At 41.3% G+C, this 19,031-nt stretch overlaps 1 protein-coding gene across 1 annotated transcript in view; it reads left to right on the top strand.

Annotated features, from left to right (window-relative positions):
• The window catches only part of LOC106743920 (lachesin-like), a 77,594-nt gene extending 71,669 nt beyond the window's left edge, over positions 1 to 5,925 (top strand). The window contains exon 10 of the mRNA XM_014618245.1: positions 4,333 to 5,925. Coding sequence (XP_014473731.1) covers positions 4,333 to 4,412 — 80 coding nt within the window. The 3' untranslated portion in view covers positions 4,413 to 5,925. The remainder of the gene's footprint in view (positions 1 to 4,332) is intronic.
• The last annotated feature ends 13,106 nt before the right edge of the window (positions 5,926 to 19,031 follow it).

The following is a 19,031-nucleotide window of genomic DNA, read 5'->3' as shown; positions in this document are numbered from 1 at the left end:
CGCCGGTATTGTTCCATATAAACTGCTTTTGTTTATCCAAATGCGATTGTTTGTTTTTTTTTTTACATTTTCATTTTTTTTGTTTTACATTTTATTTTTTTTATCGACGATAGCGAGAATTTCTGCAAAAAATTTCGAAACATTTGAAAATTCTCCCCTGTAGGAAGAATCGCGTTAATTCGAGAGAAACGTTTTGTTATGATAAAATACACAGCAAAACAAATAATTTGCTTGAGAGAGGGGAGTTAATATTTCAGAGGAACTATTACTCCCCCATCGTTATCTATTCACATTGCGCCACTGAAACGTCGCGTCTGACTAAACTTGTCGCTTGCAACGTTTTCCCGAGGAGTCCTTCAATTAACCAACGGCCCATCGCGCGTTCAATGTAATATGCAACGTGTCGCATTCGTCACTGCAACCTACGTCGAAAAATGGGCAGTCATAAAAATAAAAAAAAAAAAACTCAGTTCGCAAAGTGTCCTCAAGCGCCCACGCGAGTGTCAATGAACGGTCGCTCTCTCGGCGAGTGAAAAACAGCACTAGGGGGAGAGAGAGAGAGAGAGAGAGAATCGTGCGAAGCTTTTCCCCCCCGCCGGTCCGAATCGCGCTCGTTTCCGACACGCTCGCGGCCCGCTCCCTCTTATTTCGTCGCACAGAATCCTCGTTCCAGGACGATTATCGTCCCTCTCCGGGGGCCGACGCGAGCAACGACGCAGAGGCGGGCCGCCTCTCTCTCGGTCACCGTGAGAAATTATAAGGGCGAATCCGCCTTTAAGGACTACGAAGAAGATCTTAGTTCCACCATAAATAAACACAACTGCCCGCGCAGCTGGCGCGGACGTAATTCATCGTGAATTAATTTAAGGACCGCCGCCGCCGCCGCCGCTGCTGCCACCCCCTCGACGGCCTCCTCTGCGCTTTCATTAGAAGGCCCGCGCGCGCCGAAGCCGCGCCATTTGGCGGCTCCCGCTTTATGCTGATTTTATTTCCCTTCTTTCGCGAACTCGGGCATCTCAGGAGTAATTGTGCGGTATTATTATCCGCGGGGCGGGTAAGGCGACGGGCGCGTGAGATACGGCCCCGTCGAACCAGACGAGAGCCGAAGCGAAGAGGATTTCACGGTTCGCCGGAAGTCCTGCTTCTCGTCGTTCTCGTTCTTACTTTCGGCTTCCATTTTCATCGTCGTCATCGCGACGCCCGACGACGACGTCGACGATTCCTTCGTACGACTTCCAAACGGGCTTACCGTTCCGTTTGAACTACGGCGCGAAGTCGTTCCTGTAAAGTCGCAGCTGCAGCTGCAGCACCTCCTCGCACCAATCCACGGCCGTCTCCCTCTGCGTATGGCCGACCGTAGATTTCGGTCCCGCTTCTCGACCGTTCGCTTAATCCCCGCCGGTTACGCTTATTAAAGTCTCGAGAGGTACGACGTGTAAGCCCTTCGAGGCGGGTATATACAAGAGGGCACGGATAGTTACGTATGCGCTGGTTGCACGGCGGTTGGTTTATCGCACGCTCGCAGTCGGTTCGTTTCTCCGTTCCGACGTGCCGGACGACCGAGGGTGCAGTTTCAGAAACACGCGCCTCAACACATCGCGACGAGAACGGCCGATGTTGTTTTGCGGCACCCACACGCAGAGAATGTTTCTAGAAGATATGAACATACGTGAGCCGAAAAATACTATAGTAATCTTGTTCAGCTAGGATATACTTATAACGTCGAAACAATTTCAAGGCAGTAAGGTAAGTGTCCCAATTAGTGATAAAGTAATCTTATCGTGAAAATAAATTAATAATACACGTGTTAAGCTAAGTACATCAAAATTCTTTCGTTCGAAAATTTCAACATTTATACTTTTAATTGTATTATATTAAATTTGTTAAAATTTATTAAAATGTGTTGTAGTAAATTGTAGCAAATTTATGATTGAAATTAGTGTATAATATCTCTTCGAAAGTGACGGAAGCACCATTTAGTAATATATAATCTTGATTTGTCCCAATTTGTAAATGTTCTTAATCTTTTCTCGACTTTGACAGTACGATTTCAATCGCTTGAGGTTAGAGAATAACTACAGAAGGATATTAGAGAATAACTAAAAAAAAAAAAAAACAAATGAAGGTATATTAACAGATATATAATAATTTTGCAAGATATTGCAAGCAACTGTCCGAACTGTCGCCGTTAACAGCATGGTTACACTTATAATATTTTAGTATTTACTATCGTTTTCAATTTTGTTTACCACTTGTTATAACAGATAATATATAAAATTTGAAATAAAGTATGCATTTCTTAAGATCAATATAGAGATGTATCTGAGATTATCTGACTTATTAAGAAATAGTAAGTGCGATTGTCAAAAATTGAAATACTGTCACAAATTGGGACATTCACTTATGGACAATTTTGGAAAGTAACATGAACGATATGATTATAACTGCACATCGCTGCTCAGATATCATAGTCTATGTCACAAATATAACGTAAAATATCTCGTCTTTTTGCTGTTTTTATAGACATATATACACAATAGTACTGTACGTTACACAATAGTTACTACGCGAGATAAAATTTTCCGTCGTATTGACATTAGAAGTAACCCGCAATTCAAACTGCAGCGTTGAAAATGAATTTGTCGGTATAGGATATTTTTTATTTTCCTTGTGTTTCCTCTTGTGCGTAAATCAATTCATATATGATCGGATGAAAAAAATATATCCGTTCAAATTATTCGTTTATCGCTGTTATATATAAATTTTGGCTTCAATATAAGTATATCTTAGTCACGCAATAGAAATCTGATAAATTATAATATTAGTATGCTATATTATTCAACAGAGATTTTCTGCATGCAGGTTTCACTTACGTGCGCGTGCGATATTTCCTTCGTCCCGCTGCCGAGTCACGGAATAAAGTTGCTGTTACGATACTCACCAACCCATGAGCAGATTCAAGTCCACTCGTGATTTTTTTCTCAACACTTCTCGTATCGATTTCTTTCACATTAATGGCACTCGAGAACCGGTCTTCGCGTTTGTGTCTTAGCGTTGATATATTTTGACGCTTTAACTACCGAACGGTCCACGGATTTTTCTGCGACACGATCGAACAGCTCGAGAAGTTTGTTTTATGAGTCTTAAGTGGGTCGATTGAACTGGTGTAAAGTTCTGAGAGCCTCGGAAAAGGAGAGAATTAGCCAACTTCCTTTTATCTGCGTGAATTATCGCCTCTCTTCGTATCGTCCCTTTCGGTCTTTACGTTGGCATTGTAAGACGATGACACGTTTTCATTCAGACCTTTTTCAATCTCGCGTTATTGCAGATTATATCCGCAATATACACAAATTTCCGCGTGGTGCACGAGTTTATCGGTCCACTTCTTATTACATTTACACGATGTTATCCGTATAAATACCTTTTTTCATGTCGAAGTCGATATAATATACGATTTCTGAACTATGCTTTTTTTTTGTTCCGCCGTACCTACGCTTATCTTTTTCATGGCGCTTCTTTGATTTACTTTAGTTTCGCAGCGCGGCTTGTTGCGGCCGTTAGTTTCTTTGCGCTTATTGAGTCGTAAATAACGTCATATCTTCCTTATCAAGCGAAACACCGCGGCAAAAATCCAAATATCCGTTCTAGAATTTTTCGCTCCTCCTGCTCCACCTCCTTCTCGCGGTAGTTCCCCGGCTGCAGGAAACACTATGTTAAATTAAACTCGCGCGTAAACCAAACGAGCCTAAGATACTCTTTTAAATCATTTTATACTGATCCGTGAAGATGACCGCCGAGAAGAAACGCGACACGTATTAGCGAGAGACTCGTCTCGTCGATAACATTTTCACGCCAATCGCTCGTTATTCCCGCGAATACGACAGGCTTATGCAAAATCAAAGAACGACGAGAGAGAACTCGCTATAACAATAAAACCACCCCCCCCCCAGCTGATCATATATTGTTAACGCTGACGGATAACATCGGGATATGGGTACACGCGCGCTTCCTCCTGGGCTGCCTTTAGCTCCGCGTCTCGCAGGATAATCTGATTCCGCGCGCTTATTTTCCGACTTTTGCCTTTAACTTCGGCGACGGTATCGGGATACGGTCCGCCGGAAGTGAAATGTATTATGGATGTACCACGGGAAAAACATTCTCGCGCGAGAGCTGCCGATGAATTTTCTATGTAGCGCTGGATATGGCCGCGAGCCATCCACGAAATCCCTAAGTCGTCCGCCGTGGAAGTTATCACTGACGGTTACCTGGCAGCTGTACGTCACTGCCAGTCACGGCGAGTCCCGCGGCGGCTCATTCCTTTTGCGCTTCCAGATATACTCCTCCAGACTGCAATATCAGACAATACGAGAAAACGGAACTTCGAATACTACGGTGGGAGAAAATACTGTTAGTGGTGTGCATGATATGCGAAGGATGATTTTCTCAACCACTTAAGGACTATCTAATCCCTCGCCCACGCCCCCCCCCCTCCCTCTTATCCGCTAAGCTTTAGGATCGGTATCGTAAGTCTACGCTACGTTAACGTCAGAAGAGACGAGGATGGGAGATACTTTGTCAGTCAGCAGACTGCCTTCTACCCTATCGGTCTACGGCGTATCTTCGATGTGTAGACATATCATCGTATTAGAAGCGACAAGCAAAGAAGAATTTCAACGACCATGGAAGAGGCCTTTGTCCTACAATCATTCATATCGATGCGGTTAGGAATACGTACTGTTATATAAAAAATACTTCATTTCTGCGCCGAATTTTCCTAAACGTTCGGGGAGAACTTTCGCACAGAGTCGCTTCTTTTCCGAAGAAGGACTTTAAGCAAGTTTCTTCTCGAGCAAATCCAACTGCCTTCTCGAAGATAGTTCTAAAGACAATTGTCCGTCGCCTCTCCTGACGTTGGTCGCGCACGAAGTAACTTTCTCCTTGCGTTCTGGTCGACACGATGTATTGTGTACTTTTTGTAAGAAATAATAAAAGTCGAACGCGATTCGGAGGTGAGAGGTGTTGCTCGGTTCGGTTCATGCGAATGCGAGGTATCCCATGCGGTCTCCCGCACGGATCCTGAGGGGAATTCCTTGCGAGGCTTTAAAGGGCCGTCTATAATAGCCGCAAAGCCGTAATGCAATAAGATGTAAGCAATAAGCTAATTGACCGGTCGGATTCTTACAGTCCAATTGACTGTGATTAATCAGTTGGCTTATTGTTTACGTCTCACTGTATATTTTACGGCCATTATAGACGGCCCTTAAAAGGATCTTGAAGCACAAGAGACGCGTTTATATGCTTCTCGATCGGTGTTCAACTATGGACTAGCCAAACGAATCGCGTTGTCTCCGTTCACGACCGAGAACGATACCATGTGTACATTAACGAAGAAGAAGAAGAAGAAGGTTGCATCCCCGCGTTGTTAAATGGGACAATCGTTCCGCGTCCGAACGAACTCGGGGGGTGGTGCGAGCGTGATCCCGACGAGCGAAGGTTACCGCTCGCGCCGCACCGCCGACCGTTCGCCTGTTGACAATGTATACCGAAACGTATAAAAGCTAATCTATATTCCTGTATAAACGATAATCGCGGAGTCGTAGTGGCGTTCGATATAATTTCTCGACGGCGTCCTTCCTTCCCCGGTGCGCGATGTATAGTGCTCGCATAATTTTGTATGACTGTGACGTAAGCGCGACCGCCTCGAGCGGAACTGCGATCGCGAGAACGTGACGACGACGTGTTGGAAAGCGGAACTGTATAAATCTAGTCGTGTAAGAAGGTAGACTTCGGAGAAGTAATTCCTGTAAATAATTGTGAACATACTTGTAACCAAAGTATCACGGCGGAATAAAGACGAAGCTTCGTGTGTCGCATATGAAGCTGCCAATAAAACGTTATACTGCGCACTGTCACTGCGCGAACCCATTTACGGCTTTTTTCTCTTTATAGTTGTTGATTGACATATCGTTACGTTCGAAGTATCGATACCAGGCGTAACCGAACTGCGGAATTACGCTCGCGTAAATAATAACCGGAGGAAATCTCACGTTAATTACATACTGAATTTACTTCTCTTTTCTTCTTTTTTATATATATGAAATACGAATGCTGGTACGCGTGAACTATCATTTCTTACAAAAAGTATATCACCGCACGACAATTTCGCATATCAAACAAGCCTCCAATACGAAGGTAAGTGTAGCATAAAATTTTCAACATGTAGACTATCATGCGATATTCTGACATGCTTCTATCAAAATTCTATCAATATTTTAAACCAATTCGAAAATACACCGTTCACGAAGACGATCAGATAGGAACGACGACTTCGAATTTTCCCGATGTTAAAAACAAAAGAAACGACACAACTGATATTATTTTAATTACTTCGATCTTTTTAAACGCTAATATAGGATCAGAATTAATTATTTGATTAATAGCCAAAAAGACAGCAGAATAATTAGTCAGATTGATATTACTTTCGTTATTTTGTTTTTATTCGAGATCAGGAGTGATCGTAGGTGATTAGCTGAAGCGATTGAAAATTGTTTCTGGCGAAATATTTAGACGCTGCATCGCGTTCTATCTTGAATGCACGTATTGATAATTCAATATACTTCAGGAATTTAATATTGAGTATACGTGCTTGTAAAGTCAAGCGAATAAAGAGCTCGGAATCTTTGCAAATCGACAAAGAGATATGGGCGTGAATTCTTTCCAAATCGCGGCAGCTGTGAAAAGAGGGAAAGAGAGAACCCGGCCGAAACTTTCGTTCGTTAATTTAAAAGAGCTGCTTCTCATCAAAGTAAATATATATTTTACGATACTTCTGTCAAAATAGCGCAATTTCACGTCAGGATTAGCGAGCGATCGATTGTCTTACTTATTTAATATGTATGTTTCCTTTTGACTTAGAAAAAGTTAAAGAAAAATTTTCGGTTATAGAATTACTAATCATAAGTTCATTTCGAACAAATTGCTACGGTATCTGTGTGTTATTTATTTATCGTTTATTAATAAGATAAATGTATAGTAAATCACATTTATACATTTACATTAATAATAACAGTCATTTTCTACGTCAATTTCTTTATGATTTTTATTCTTCCCGAAATAATATAATTATAGAAATAAAAAAGAAATGGTAATTTCGAGATAAATCATATCTCATTACTTTCAAATTTCAACAGTTTCAAGGAAAATTAACATAATTTTTGTGATATTTTGCTAAATACGATGGAAATTTATATTTGATTTCTCCATCGTACGCTCTGATTACTTTTATAAACCAGATAATAATAACGCAGAGTGCCTCCAAACTTACGTATTTACTTGTAACCGCAGTCTAAGCAGTCTATAAGCAAAATGTTTAAATATTTCATTCGACCCATATGCGCATATATATGTGCTCCGATATAAAGCGAAATAAAGCTGATTCCCAAATTCGACGAAAAATCAATGGAAATGTACATCTGCTGGTCTTGAGATATTCGGTATATTGAAGAACATGATCGGAATAGTGAAAGCCGAAATAATAAAAGAAAAAGTATAACGATATCAAAAAATGACGAGTTGTATTGTTGTGGCAATATCAGACGCAATAATGATCACCTGTAATAGCGTAACACGTCGATCGACGGAATGCCCTGTAAAGCGCGGCCGCATTTGCATTCAGCGTTCATCGAACGAAAAACATGAGACCAAAGATATCTTTGGATATTCGCATCAAAGACGAGTCTTCTCGAATGCACTTTAAAAATATATGTCCGAGTGGACGGAGGCACATACAACCGCGGTTGGTTATTTGGATTTCGACGTGGCGGAGGGTTGTCGAGGGTTGAGACGGGGGCGGAAAGGGGTTACGGGTCGAACGGAAAAATTCGTTCGATATTATTTCAAACTTCTTTGAAACACGGGGTGGATATGCTGGGTTCGCCCGGTCTCTCACGCACGTGCGGCGTAGGGTAACAGTCAAACACTTGGCACCAGCCGGCGCCGGGTATGTGACATGAATATTTGTTTCTAATAAGATATGCTGCTTCGCCAGCGCCATTTGACGCAACTTCCCCTTGCCGTGCTTACGTTACAACTATCGTTCGCAAGACGACGTCCGATTCCGCGATCGATTTTTCTATCATAGATCGAGTGATCTTTAATTTGTTGCTCGATAAGTTACTTGAAGTTGCGGTCTAAGGACCAATGTCGTCGGCGTTGAAAGTGCGAAATAAATTTAAAAAATATGTCAAAATAAGAAATAAATAAAATAATAAAATGTATGGGAAAATACAGTGAAACATGAAGGTTAAATTTAACGTAAATCCTAAATTTAATTAAATTTATATTATTTAATTAAAATGAGAGTTAATTAAGTCTCTGTGTTAAAATAATAAGGAGAAGGAAAGGTAGCTTGAGTGTACAAAATACTAAGAAATACTAAAATAAATCGATAACAGTACCATATAATTTATATAAATCATTATTCATTTCTGATAAGATTTCTATTATACAACTCTCTGCTCATCGTTATAATGTTAATTATACTTCGCTTAATCGATTTCCCATTAGAATAGTTTTCATTTCTTATGATATTCGATAAATATTTGGAACAAGATACGCAGACGTTGCCAGGAGCAAACCGTGTAAATTTCGCCGCTTACATTACAACATCCACTACGAGATGGGATCCGGTTTCCTTACTGGATTTCGATTACGCAGCCATAGTAGGAAGGTTCAACTTGCAATATTAATTGTATTAATTTCGACGTTATTAATGTCTCCTCTTCTCATATTGAAAAAGCTCGAGTTTGATATAATCGCAATTTTTTATTACACTATTATCCATCCAATATAGGTTCTAAAAGTTTACGCGCCGGTTTTTAACTTTTACACTCTCCTCTCCACTCTCACACGCAAGTTTTCACGAGGCGAACCAGAGGCATACACGCTCAATAGAAATTTCAGAAGCTTACTTTTAATAAGTGGCGTTGAGCAATAATGTTATCTCGCGCGCATCGATTCTTCGAGGCAACTCATAAGATGATTATACAGTAGACCTGGAGAAATTCACGAAATTCTACGCACATAGTTTCCCTTATAGCGTATACTCCATGGAATTTCCCTTCGAGGCATCGACCGGAAATGCTAACAATTGGAGAGCCGGCAACAACGAGAACTAATAATCTCGATCGAATCTTTCGACTGACATTAGGAATGTTCAATTAAGATTTGCGAATAAACCAATACACATCGAGCCAACGTATAGAACTGTTTCAAGGACGTGAACATGGGATGGAACTCATCCGTCGCAAAATCGAATGGTCTTAGAAATCTTTCACAGTTTCGAAAACAATTTTATATGGATTGTAACATATACGTTAACGTATAAAAAATAAAACTATAAATATAAAGATACTTTTATTTTTCATACAGCGTTCTTACCATTTCAGTTTCTAAGATAAAGCCAAATTTGGTGAGAGTCGTAAGAACGTCGCCTAACAGAGAAATCTTCGTAGACAAAGCACGTAATTCAGCTTGGGAATCCGCGCGGCATTTATTTGCGATGTCGCGGCTCCGCGTCGTCGAACCGCCTCTTGCTTCGGGCCAGCCAGTCGCCCTGCTCAGGTGGCGAAAGGAGAGATCACGAGCCTTTTATGGGGACGCTTCGCGTCGCATTAACGACGAGATGGATCACGTCCCTCCACGCTCGTAAAGTAATGCACGCCGGACTTTGTTTAGGTCCTTCGTGAAAGTGCACGTAAGCCGTTTCGTATTGCAGCCTCTCCTCCGCTCTCTTTCTCCCTCTACCTTTTTTTCATCCCTCCCCCTCTCTCTCTTTCTCTCTTTCCGTGTTACAACTCCGATCAACCCTCAGACGCTGCTCTCCGCGTGTTTTTTTCTTTCTTTCTTTCTTTCTTTTTATTTATATGTTCCTCCCCCTTTATAGGAGAACGCTCCTCGCGCGTCCGACTATCGTCGTTCGGCACGGCCGTCACGGCCAACGCGGTAAATTGCATTCGGACCCTTTTCCTTTCCTCGGCTTTACGCATGTGATGAGTTCAGCGAGCCTCGAGCGACACGTACACGAATCCTCGTCTCATTTTCCCCGATTTGATTAACCCGGAGATAACGAAGAATCTCGAATAGCAATTATTGGGATGATACATATGGAATGTTAAATACGACGGATTTAAATCCTGCGTTTCCGTAGAACAAATGTCCCTATCGGAAATAAATGACTTTGGATACTATCGAAATATAATAGGGAATAGGTCGATGGAATTTATTGAGAAGTCCGAGCAACTTCGAAAAAACGCTATCTCGTGGAAATATCCGAAGAGAATGATACTATTCAGGGGAAAGAAGAGTTTACAATTGAATCGATTTAAACTTTAACAACAATATCTAACATACAACTGTTTGATATAAAAAAATGTCTTGACATAAAAAAATTTTTTTTTAATTCTCCGGTCCGATATAAAAAAAAATGTATCTTACAATCAAAATTGTCTGCTTTCGAAACAGCATGAAATATTCTCGGTGAAATATTTGGATTTAGAAAGATATTTCCAAGCTGATAACGTTTAATCTTGTCCCGCTACGGAAAAACGTATAACGATCACGTTTTATCCCGCGTCCCGTTACATCGATGACTCGATGAGCCCTAATATTTCTTTTAGCGTACGATCAATACATCCCGTGATTTTCTCTACCTCGTCCTAGTTATCTTAGTTCAACGGACAGACGTAGGAGAACCGAATGGTAATTATTAAGTAGCTGACAGGACCGGAAGAACCGACTCCCGCCTCTTATTCGATTCGCGTCAGAGAGCTGACCGCATTTTTGGAAAAACGGAAGTTAACTAACCGCGTACAATCCGTTCGTCGCTTTTCGGTCTCTCGCAGCTTCGTCTACTTTACGTCGCTCTTTGTTATCGGACCGACGCGTGCAGCGAATCTTTTCCTTCGACTCTGCCACCTGGGACGCTCCAAGAACACGAATCGACCTGGATGGTAATTACCAGAAGAGTATCTCCCGATTCAAGCAGACATCGTCTCTTCGTTCCGCTTTCCGATGCGAGACGCGTAAATAAAAAAAGGCAGAATCTTATTTGCCGTTTAATTTCGGGGAGCTTATCAGAATTTTCATTTGAAGCTCCGTCACACCCTGAGTTGTTTTGTATGGAAAACGAAAAATGTACAACTGAATACGATTATGGGTTTCGTTTTTCTCGGATACAGATTGGAGACACGTTTGCAAATGCTGTCTAAATTTGGAAATGTTCTGAATATTCTGCCTGTTTGTTCTACAGGCGTCCGGTTATCGATGTAATCAGGTTATTAGAATTATCTAACTGCACGCGTTATTAATTGACTATTGATTATTCAGGGAAGTAGGAGCGATGTATCAAATCACTAATCTGGTATTGTAATTGCCTTACATCGATGTCCAAAAACGAACGGGTACAATTATAAAATATTAGTAGCCTAATTATATCGTTAAAACTATCCCACCGGGATTAGTGTACACACCTCGGCACTCAGTACAACTGCAATAACTTCACTTCTCTTTATTTCAAAGACGGGATGATTGGCACCTTCGCGGGAAGATTTTCAATTACCGTTTGACGTCAATTACTGTTTGACTTCAATTACCGTTTCAAATCCGTCTTCAGTGTCGCGCCAACGACGACTCGTTCCGATCCTGCCTTTCATTGCCGATCGATTTTCAACGATGGTACCTCCAACAGAACCACCATATAAATCGCCGGTAATCGCAATAAGCGCCGCGACGCGACGCGACGCGACCAGACGAGACGTCGTTTTCAACGACATCGGACCGCATTTGACGAGCGCGCGCTCGTCCGCAGTCGCAAATTCTCTTCTCACTCTTCGAGTTTGATTAACTCCGGTGCGCGGGGCACGTTGAGACACGCGGACGATTATTACCGGGAGAGAATATCTCATCCGCCAACGAAGTCCGACTCCTTTCAAATTTCCATCGCAACGTCCCGTTGCGTTGTACGCCGGCGAAAATTAACCTTCTAACTCGCTTGCGAAGACAGTCACCAAATTTCGCGCGAAAATCCACCCGTTACCTCGCGTATAAAAATCCTAATGATAAATCCTGGTCAATCGAACAATGCAAGCATATTTCTCTCTCCGAATTTCTTTTTTTGTTCGAACCATTGATCCACGCCGTTGCAGCGGCCTATTTTTATCGCTCTGTACTTTTTACAGATGCAATTGATTTCAGAAGCAAAATACGCAAGTTACAAGTCTGACTAAAGAAGAGTAAATTAAAACGGGATATGTCAACGGGGAAGTGAAGAATATCCCCGCTGCGATTTCGTAACTTCACAAAGGATTAAGAATTTTCGATGACGCGCGATTCATTTCCATGCGTTGACGCGATGATAATCGACTGTCGATTGGCTGTCACGTTGGACGCGATAAATTGCATCTCGACCTTCTTTTCCTTCCGATTCGCGCGCGCTGACCGCTTGTGATGCGTCCACTCTTCTCGAGCAGATATATGACTTCTGATATCTCGACATAGCGTTTTAATTAATAAAATCGATCTGGTAATGAATAAACGGCGACCCCCAGCGCTGCGTGTGGTCGACGGTGACGTCTAACGTTCGTCGGGAAAGCGCGATACGGAGGAATCGTGGGCGAATAATTTCTCATAAATGTTACACGCGTCAACGACATTTGAGATAATATCGCGGGGTTCTCGTAGCGCTGTAAATATTTCGCCGTACCACCTTAAGACTCCGTTCCCGACCGACAAAGTGACGCGAATTTAACTGCGCGCGCGCGCGACGTCTTTCTTGCTGGTAAAAGTGAACCAGCGCTCGGTGATAAGACGATTTCGTTTGTACGCGGAGGAAAGTAATCCTGAGTTATGCGATACCTCGCCGCCCTCGGAATACCTCTCGCGGACGACCTATTTCGATATAGTTAGTGAAAAATGTCACACCGACCGTGGGGCCCATTTCTCTTTGCAGCCGGTGTATAAAACTCCTCTTCTTAACTCAGAAGGATACTACATAATTTTTAATAACAGTACACATAGCGTAATGGACGTTTTAAAATCGCCGAGACGATAAACGAGAGGGGGATGGAGTGAGGGAGGCGGAAAGAGAGCAGGCAAAAGAGGAGGAAGAGGAGGAAGAAGAAGAAGAAGATGCGCAGCGACGTCATTATTATGAATGAGATTTACACTGGCTGACAGACGGCCGAATATTTCAGTAGGTAAACCAATATATCCTCGCCCGTGCGCACGCCCCCGCACATGCAAATAAAGCAGGTTGGCCAGTACGTGGTAAATATTTGTTTAGACTTTTCGTCGACGTGCCGGCTTAGGATTGCATCGACGGCAAAGGCGCAGCGTCCCGTCGAGCGGCGGGAATTCGCGCCAGTTTTAATATCATCCAGTATTTACATGACATTACGGTAATATAGATACGCGCGAACGGCGCCGCGACGAGAAACGTCGTTCACGATCGTGAGAGGGGCGCCTTTAGGAGGATGCGCTATTTGAAACGCGAACATCGCTCAGGTTTACTCAAAGTAATATTGATTGGTAAAATATAAGGATGTGAATAGGAGCTACAGGTTTAAATTATAGAGCTACGTGTTTAAATTAAGAGTGACCGGGATATAGTATTGACAGCAGAATACGGATGCTACGTCGAACAATCGAAGGCACATAATGACGACGACGAAGAATCTGAAAGTAAGTGATCGAAACTTGCTAAAATAACCTATCGGTCTATATTTTTGCTCGTCAATAAAACACACAATGTTAAGGTAAACCGAGATGATTGTTCTTACCTCAGAACGGATTTCCGACGTCGTTCCGGCAACGAAAATCTTCGGCTATGGACGATGTGAGTGAAACGAAACTTGATTTTATCGCAAAAGTGAGATTATTTCTTTCTCGATTGAATGCGAATAGGAGGCGGTCGCGTTAGACGAATAATTGCCCGAACGAAGTTTCGGTTCAACGTCACTCTTAATATTAAAGAAGAATACACCTTTATATCGCGTTCCAAAGTAGATATTCTATTCGCGTATTTTTCTGCAAGAGCGGATGATATTGACGTTGAGGCGCCTTTATTTCTGCTGTCTACTCGTTACCGTATGACGCACCCAGGCACCCGCGTATTTTTATTTCGGAGCAATCATGTGGAGAGAGAGGGAGGACGGACAATTACTAAATTCACGGCGTTGGCAAGAGTCATTTCGCCGCTCAGCAATTTCCACACGTCGCGTTCTTCGAAGATTATCGACGCAACATCAAGCGAGCATGTTCAATTTTAACTGATATGCTCTCGAGGTAACTGGGTCAATATTGCATCGGTCGTGACACATTATTTCAACTGCAAATTACAGTATCAATTGCATTTAAAAAAGACGCGAGAGATTGCAAGGATGAGAGTAGCTTTATCGCCAAAGAGCGGAAATGTGCAATTCGAATGATCATCAGTGTTTAAAACCGCGATCATTTGGCGCTACATCTCGTAGCGTGAAAACCTTGCGAGTTCAAGTTACGTTTAAAGTTGCCGCTCGCGTATGCACCGTACGTGCTTCAGTTACGAGACAGGCTGTTGTTTACATCCGCGCGCGGTATTATCGATAATCGCGTACACTATATTAGCAATATAATTAAGCCGTACGCTGCGCCAACGGCAAACGGGGGGTTGTATTGTTACTTTAAAAATCATTGTTCGCGCGAACGGCTAATGAATAAAAAGCGTTTTTACATCGATGCTTCCCGCCACCGAGCGCTTTCTTCCGCTCTATTTTTCAACGATGCGTTTCAACATTTTACATATTTCACGAGGCTCGATGACGTCAGGCAAGACTCGACGAATGCTCACCTCGGTACGAAAAATCCATTAGTCAGTTTTATTCGAGTCGGATCCGCGGACAAGGACGATGTAACAGGAGGGATCGACACTTTCCGCCCTCTTCCTCGATCGGCGAACGATCGGAAGTAATCGATCTGCGCGACGAATCGGAATATCCGGGAGACGAATGCACAGCCGGAATTGAGAGTCCGATGAGCAAAGTGAGAACGGCGAATCGCCAAACCCAAAGAAGAGGACTCACTCGAGAACTGAAAGAAAATGATCGAAGAGGGCTCATTGATGCCGCGGCACAATGGCGCAGGTTGACTTTCTTCAACGAGCCTCGTTAATCAGCATCGCGTACTGATGTCGCGAGGGTGAGAGAAGGACGTGGGAGGAGGAGATGTTGCAACCGACCAACGTGTTAAGCTCCCATTAACACGTCTAATGGTTACCATAGTTACCATAAGATAACGGGCATTACGGCATTAATATGCCAAATTATTAATACCACGTGTGATAACGCACGCTCTCGCAAGCTGATCTCGAAACTTTTCTCTCGTGAACTATAAATTTTTACAAATATCGAGAGAAAAGGATGGAAGGAAGAATCATGTTACAGAATTCTTTAATCGAGAATTTGAACAAAATAAATGTAAGAGTGTAAAAGAGAAAAAGTATACGTCTAAACTATGAAAAAGTAAACGTTTCGAAAATTAATTCCGCTCGAAAAAAGACATGAGATCAATGCAATTAAATAAATACTAAATACTTCAATAGGTATTATTAAGAAGGTATAAAAACAAGGATAATATGGACTTATTAAATGTATAAATCAACTTTCTGAAAAATTTGAGGAAAATAAAATTACACAAAAAATACTTGACGTGTCCGGGTTACGTGTAAACATATGCATACATAATTTACATTTCAAGATTTTGTTGGTACTAAATTTTCAATAGAGAGAATATGAAAGTATTGTGCGACTTATTGTACGAATTTAACTGTAAAATTAATATGCTTATTCAATCGAATTAGAGCGAAACAAGTGTAAAATAAATACTCTGGACTTGTGAAATCTACGAATTGCGACTCTATCTCACCACACGTATTCAATTGTATTTCTTTATATTTTTACATATAACATGTTTTAACGGAACATGTTACGCGAGTCAGCAGTGGTTGCAAGATTTCTCTCACAGATTCTCTTTCTCTCTCTCTCTTGTGAGCAGCAGTAACCAACAACCACCGTATCGCAATCAATAGTCCACTTCAGCAATTTTATACACATGCTCGCACATGGATTTTTCGAGACGCCGAGTCGACGCGAGCATTACCGGGGCACAAACGCGTTTCAAAAGTGATCGACGGCGAGGGCCGCGAACGAACGAAGGCAACGGAAACGAAGAAAGATTGATGATTTCGCGGCGAAAGTAGGTAGCCGCGAGCTTACCCGCTCTTGTGTCTTGGGCCTAAGAAGAGAAGAAAAAAAAAAATTCCCGAAGTTCTGTCATTAATTATATCGCGATATAGTTTGATTTACATAGATGGGTCGCGAGCGCGCAAAGATAGTCGATAGTTTCCGCGACGTCGATGCGGCCGCGTCGAGGTCGGCTTACGACATAATGATTCACCGCTCGCTCGTTTCGCGCAGGCTGGTGCACGAAATTATTTAAAAATCACCTCTTCAATCGCGTTCGCGCTCACATTTAAGTCACGCGCACACGCTCGTAGACTTGTCCGGACGGCGGCCCCAGGTGGATTGCAGTATTCTCCTGTCAGGCCGCGGCCTATTAATTTTGTCGCGCTAATCTCCAATCTGCGTCTCCTTACTTCGCAAAGTATTACGAGGGATCCGTGACTCCAGCCGCGACAAGCAATACTCGTTATAATAAATCGTTTTGCGCCCTAATCCCCGGTCGCGAGATTTCCTAAACGAAACTTGCGTTCCGTTCCGGATCCGGAGACGCGCGCGAGAGATCTCTCCCGCACGAATTTTGATAAATGTACGGTTTGGCATTTTCTTCGGCTCGTACGTCCGACTGAAACACGCGGGATCTCGTGAGGATCGCTACGGCTTCGGAGAATGAGATTTTCGAGTGGACTGTTCTTGGGCGAAGGATCGAGCGGCAGTCAGCGATTTAAGGAGCCACTCGAGCAAAGTTTATCCGACATTAATTGAAGAATAATGTTCTGGATGCTTTAGCTTGTGATTTTGCTTTTATATTGCAATCTCACATTTTTATGCGTAACATAAAATTACTGATGTTTAGTCTAATTAGAAGATTTGCGGAAGGAACGTTGGACGATGGAAGGATAGTATATTCGAGTAAAAGTATCTACACACATGTAGGGTTTTTATGATCAATTCTGAGTTGAATTCGTTATTGCATGTCAGATTTTCAATATCGACCGGATATCAGCCTCAGCGTTAGATTATAGTCGAATGATAACTTGAACCCAATATCGGCAACCAATTCTTGGCCGGTCATTCGCGATCGTACATCAGTCAAGAGTGAATTTCGCGTCTAATGTTTGACATTGGGTGGTACAATATTAATCTAAAGCTCAAAATTACGTGCATGTTATTTGGAAAAAGTAACAGAATATCCAAAAATTGTCCCTTCGTATTGACTGTTAACTTGCGATTTAAATTAATTTGTTGCTTTTCTCTATAAAACTAAAAATAAATTTATAATTAAAAGCACGATGTTGAATATGCGGAATTCGAGGGAATGGAAATCAAACGGGGGGAAACGAATCGAAAAATCAAACGAATCGTGTTGTGGAGGATATAATATCCAGAATACATTTAGACGACTTTAACGACCCACATTGTAAATTACGTAAGTATTTTTGCAAATTGATAATTTGAATTTTTACATGCTTCTGACGCTAATTTCAATGAATATATAAAAGACTTTGCTTTTAAAATGCTTTTAAGATGCCTTTAAAATATATTTTTCTGTGTTTCCATAATTTTTTTCACTGATTTCAGTTAAATGTATATAAAGAATTTTCTTTGTAAATAATTTTTTTACGTATTTTTTTTTTTTAATAAAAACTATATATTCCTGTGCACTGTGTGCTAAACGAGTGTGCGAGGAGTAGCGCACGCATTATTACATAGACTATGCTGTATAAATATTTCTTTTGTATTTTTTTATATATATACCAATTTTAATATAAATAAACTGATTTTAATAATAAATCTGTGATCTAAAAAATGATTTTCTTATTTTTTTTCTCGAATAAGACTTTATTTTCTTTCTCACAAAAATCTTCATTTTCAATTGTTCAAATAATTGAACTTTTTGGGGCCGACATCATTACACTATTTTTTCCTAAAGTATATATTATCAAGTATTATAGCCTAAAAGGATTTTTTTTCTTTCACTTATATAAAAGTTACGAATTTTTAACCAAAATCCCGTTTTCTCGAAGTATCTACTCCGATTTCAATTTGTAAAAAATAAATAAAATACAATCCGACTATTACGATTGTAAAAACTCGTTATTAAAACTTTTACAAATATACAAGATTTTTTCAGATTTTTATATAATCCGGAACAGTGTAAAAACGTTTACCTCAACGATGAATTGCCCATGAAAGGTGCTACATTCAATATTGCCAACGGAGGATTAATTAATTTACAAGCTCTTTTCTAGTTTGTTTCCATTACATATTTCGATTATATGAATATATAAAGATTTATTACAGTACGCGCAATTCAATGTTCCGGGGCAAGTAAGACTCATTAAGGTTACAAAATTATTGCGAATCGTCAACCAGTTGTGAGAATTGCGTGGCATTTGATATGTAAGATAAAAATGACTGCGCTTTCCTCTCCAGCATTTTTGTTTCTTCTTTTTACGTTAGTTACTCGCGTGTTACTGAAGTAGCTCGCGATGTCAGAAGCAGATATATTTTACTATACACAGAATCAATCGCTCGTGAGTGGCAGCAGCACAGGAAGAAAGGAGAAAGCGTATCGCATCTCTTACACGGAGCAGAAAACTTAAAAACAGAAACACTCGACGACGCAACGAGTGTCATCAACAACTACTTTAACGTTCAAGAACGCTGAGTCTTCAAGTTCTTCCATTTTATAGCGCCTGTGTTAACAAAACTCTCAGTTGCGTCTGCAAAAGCGTGTTCGAAATAACGAAACGCGAT

Source organism: Dinoponera quadriceps, unplaced genomic scaffold (genome assembly GCF_001313825.1).
Source record: "Dinoponera quadriceps isolate SergipeBrazil2010 unplaced genomic scaffold, ASM131382v1 scaffold1070, whole genome shotgun sequence".
NCBI classification, from domain to species: domain Eukaryota; kingdom Metazoa; phylum Arthropoda; class Insecta; order Hymenoptera; family Formicidae; genus Dinoponera; species Dinoponera quadriceps.
Note: the sequence above shows the minus strand (reverse complement) of the source record. Positions and strands in the feature narration are given on the sequence as shown.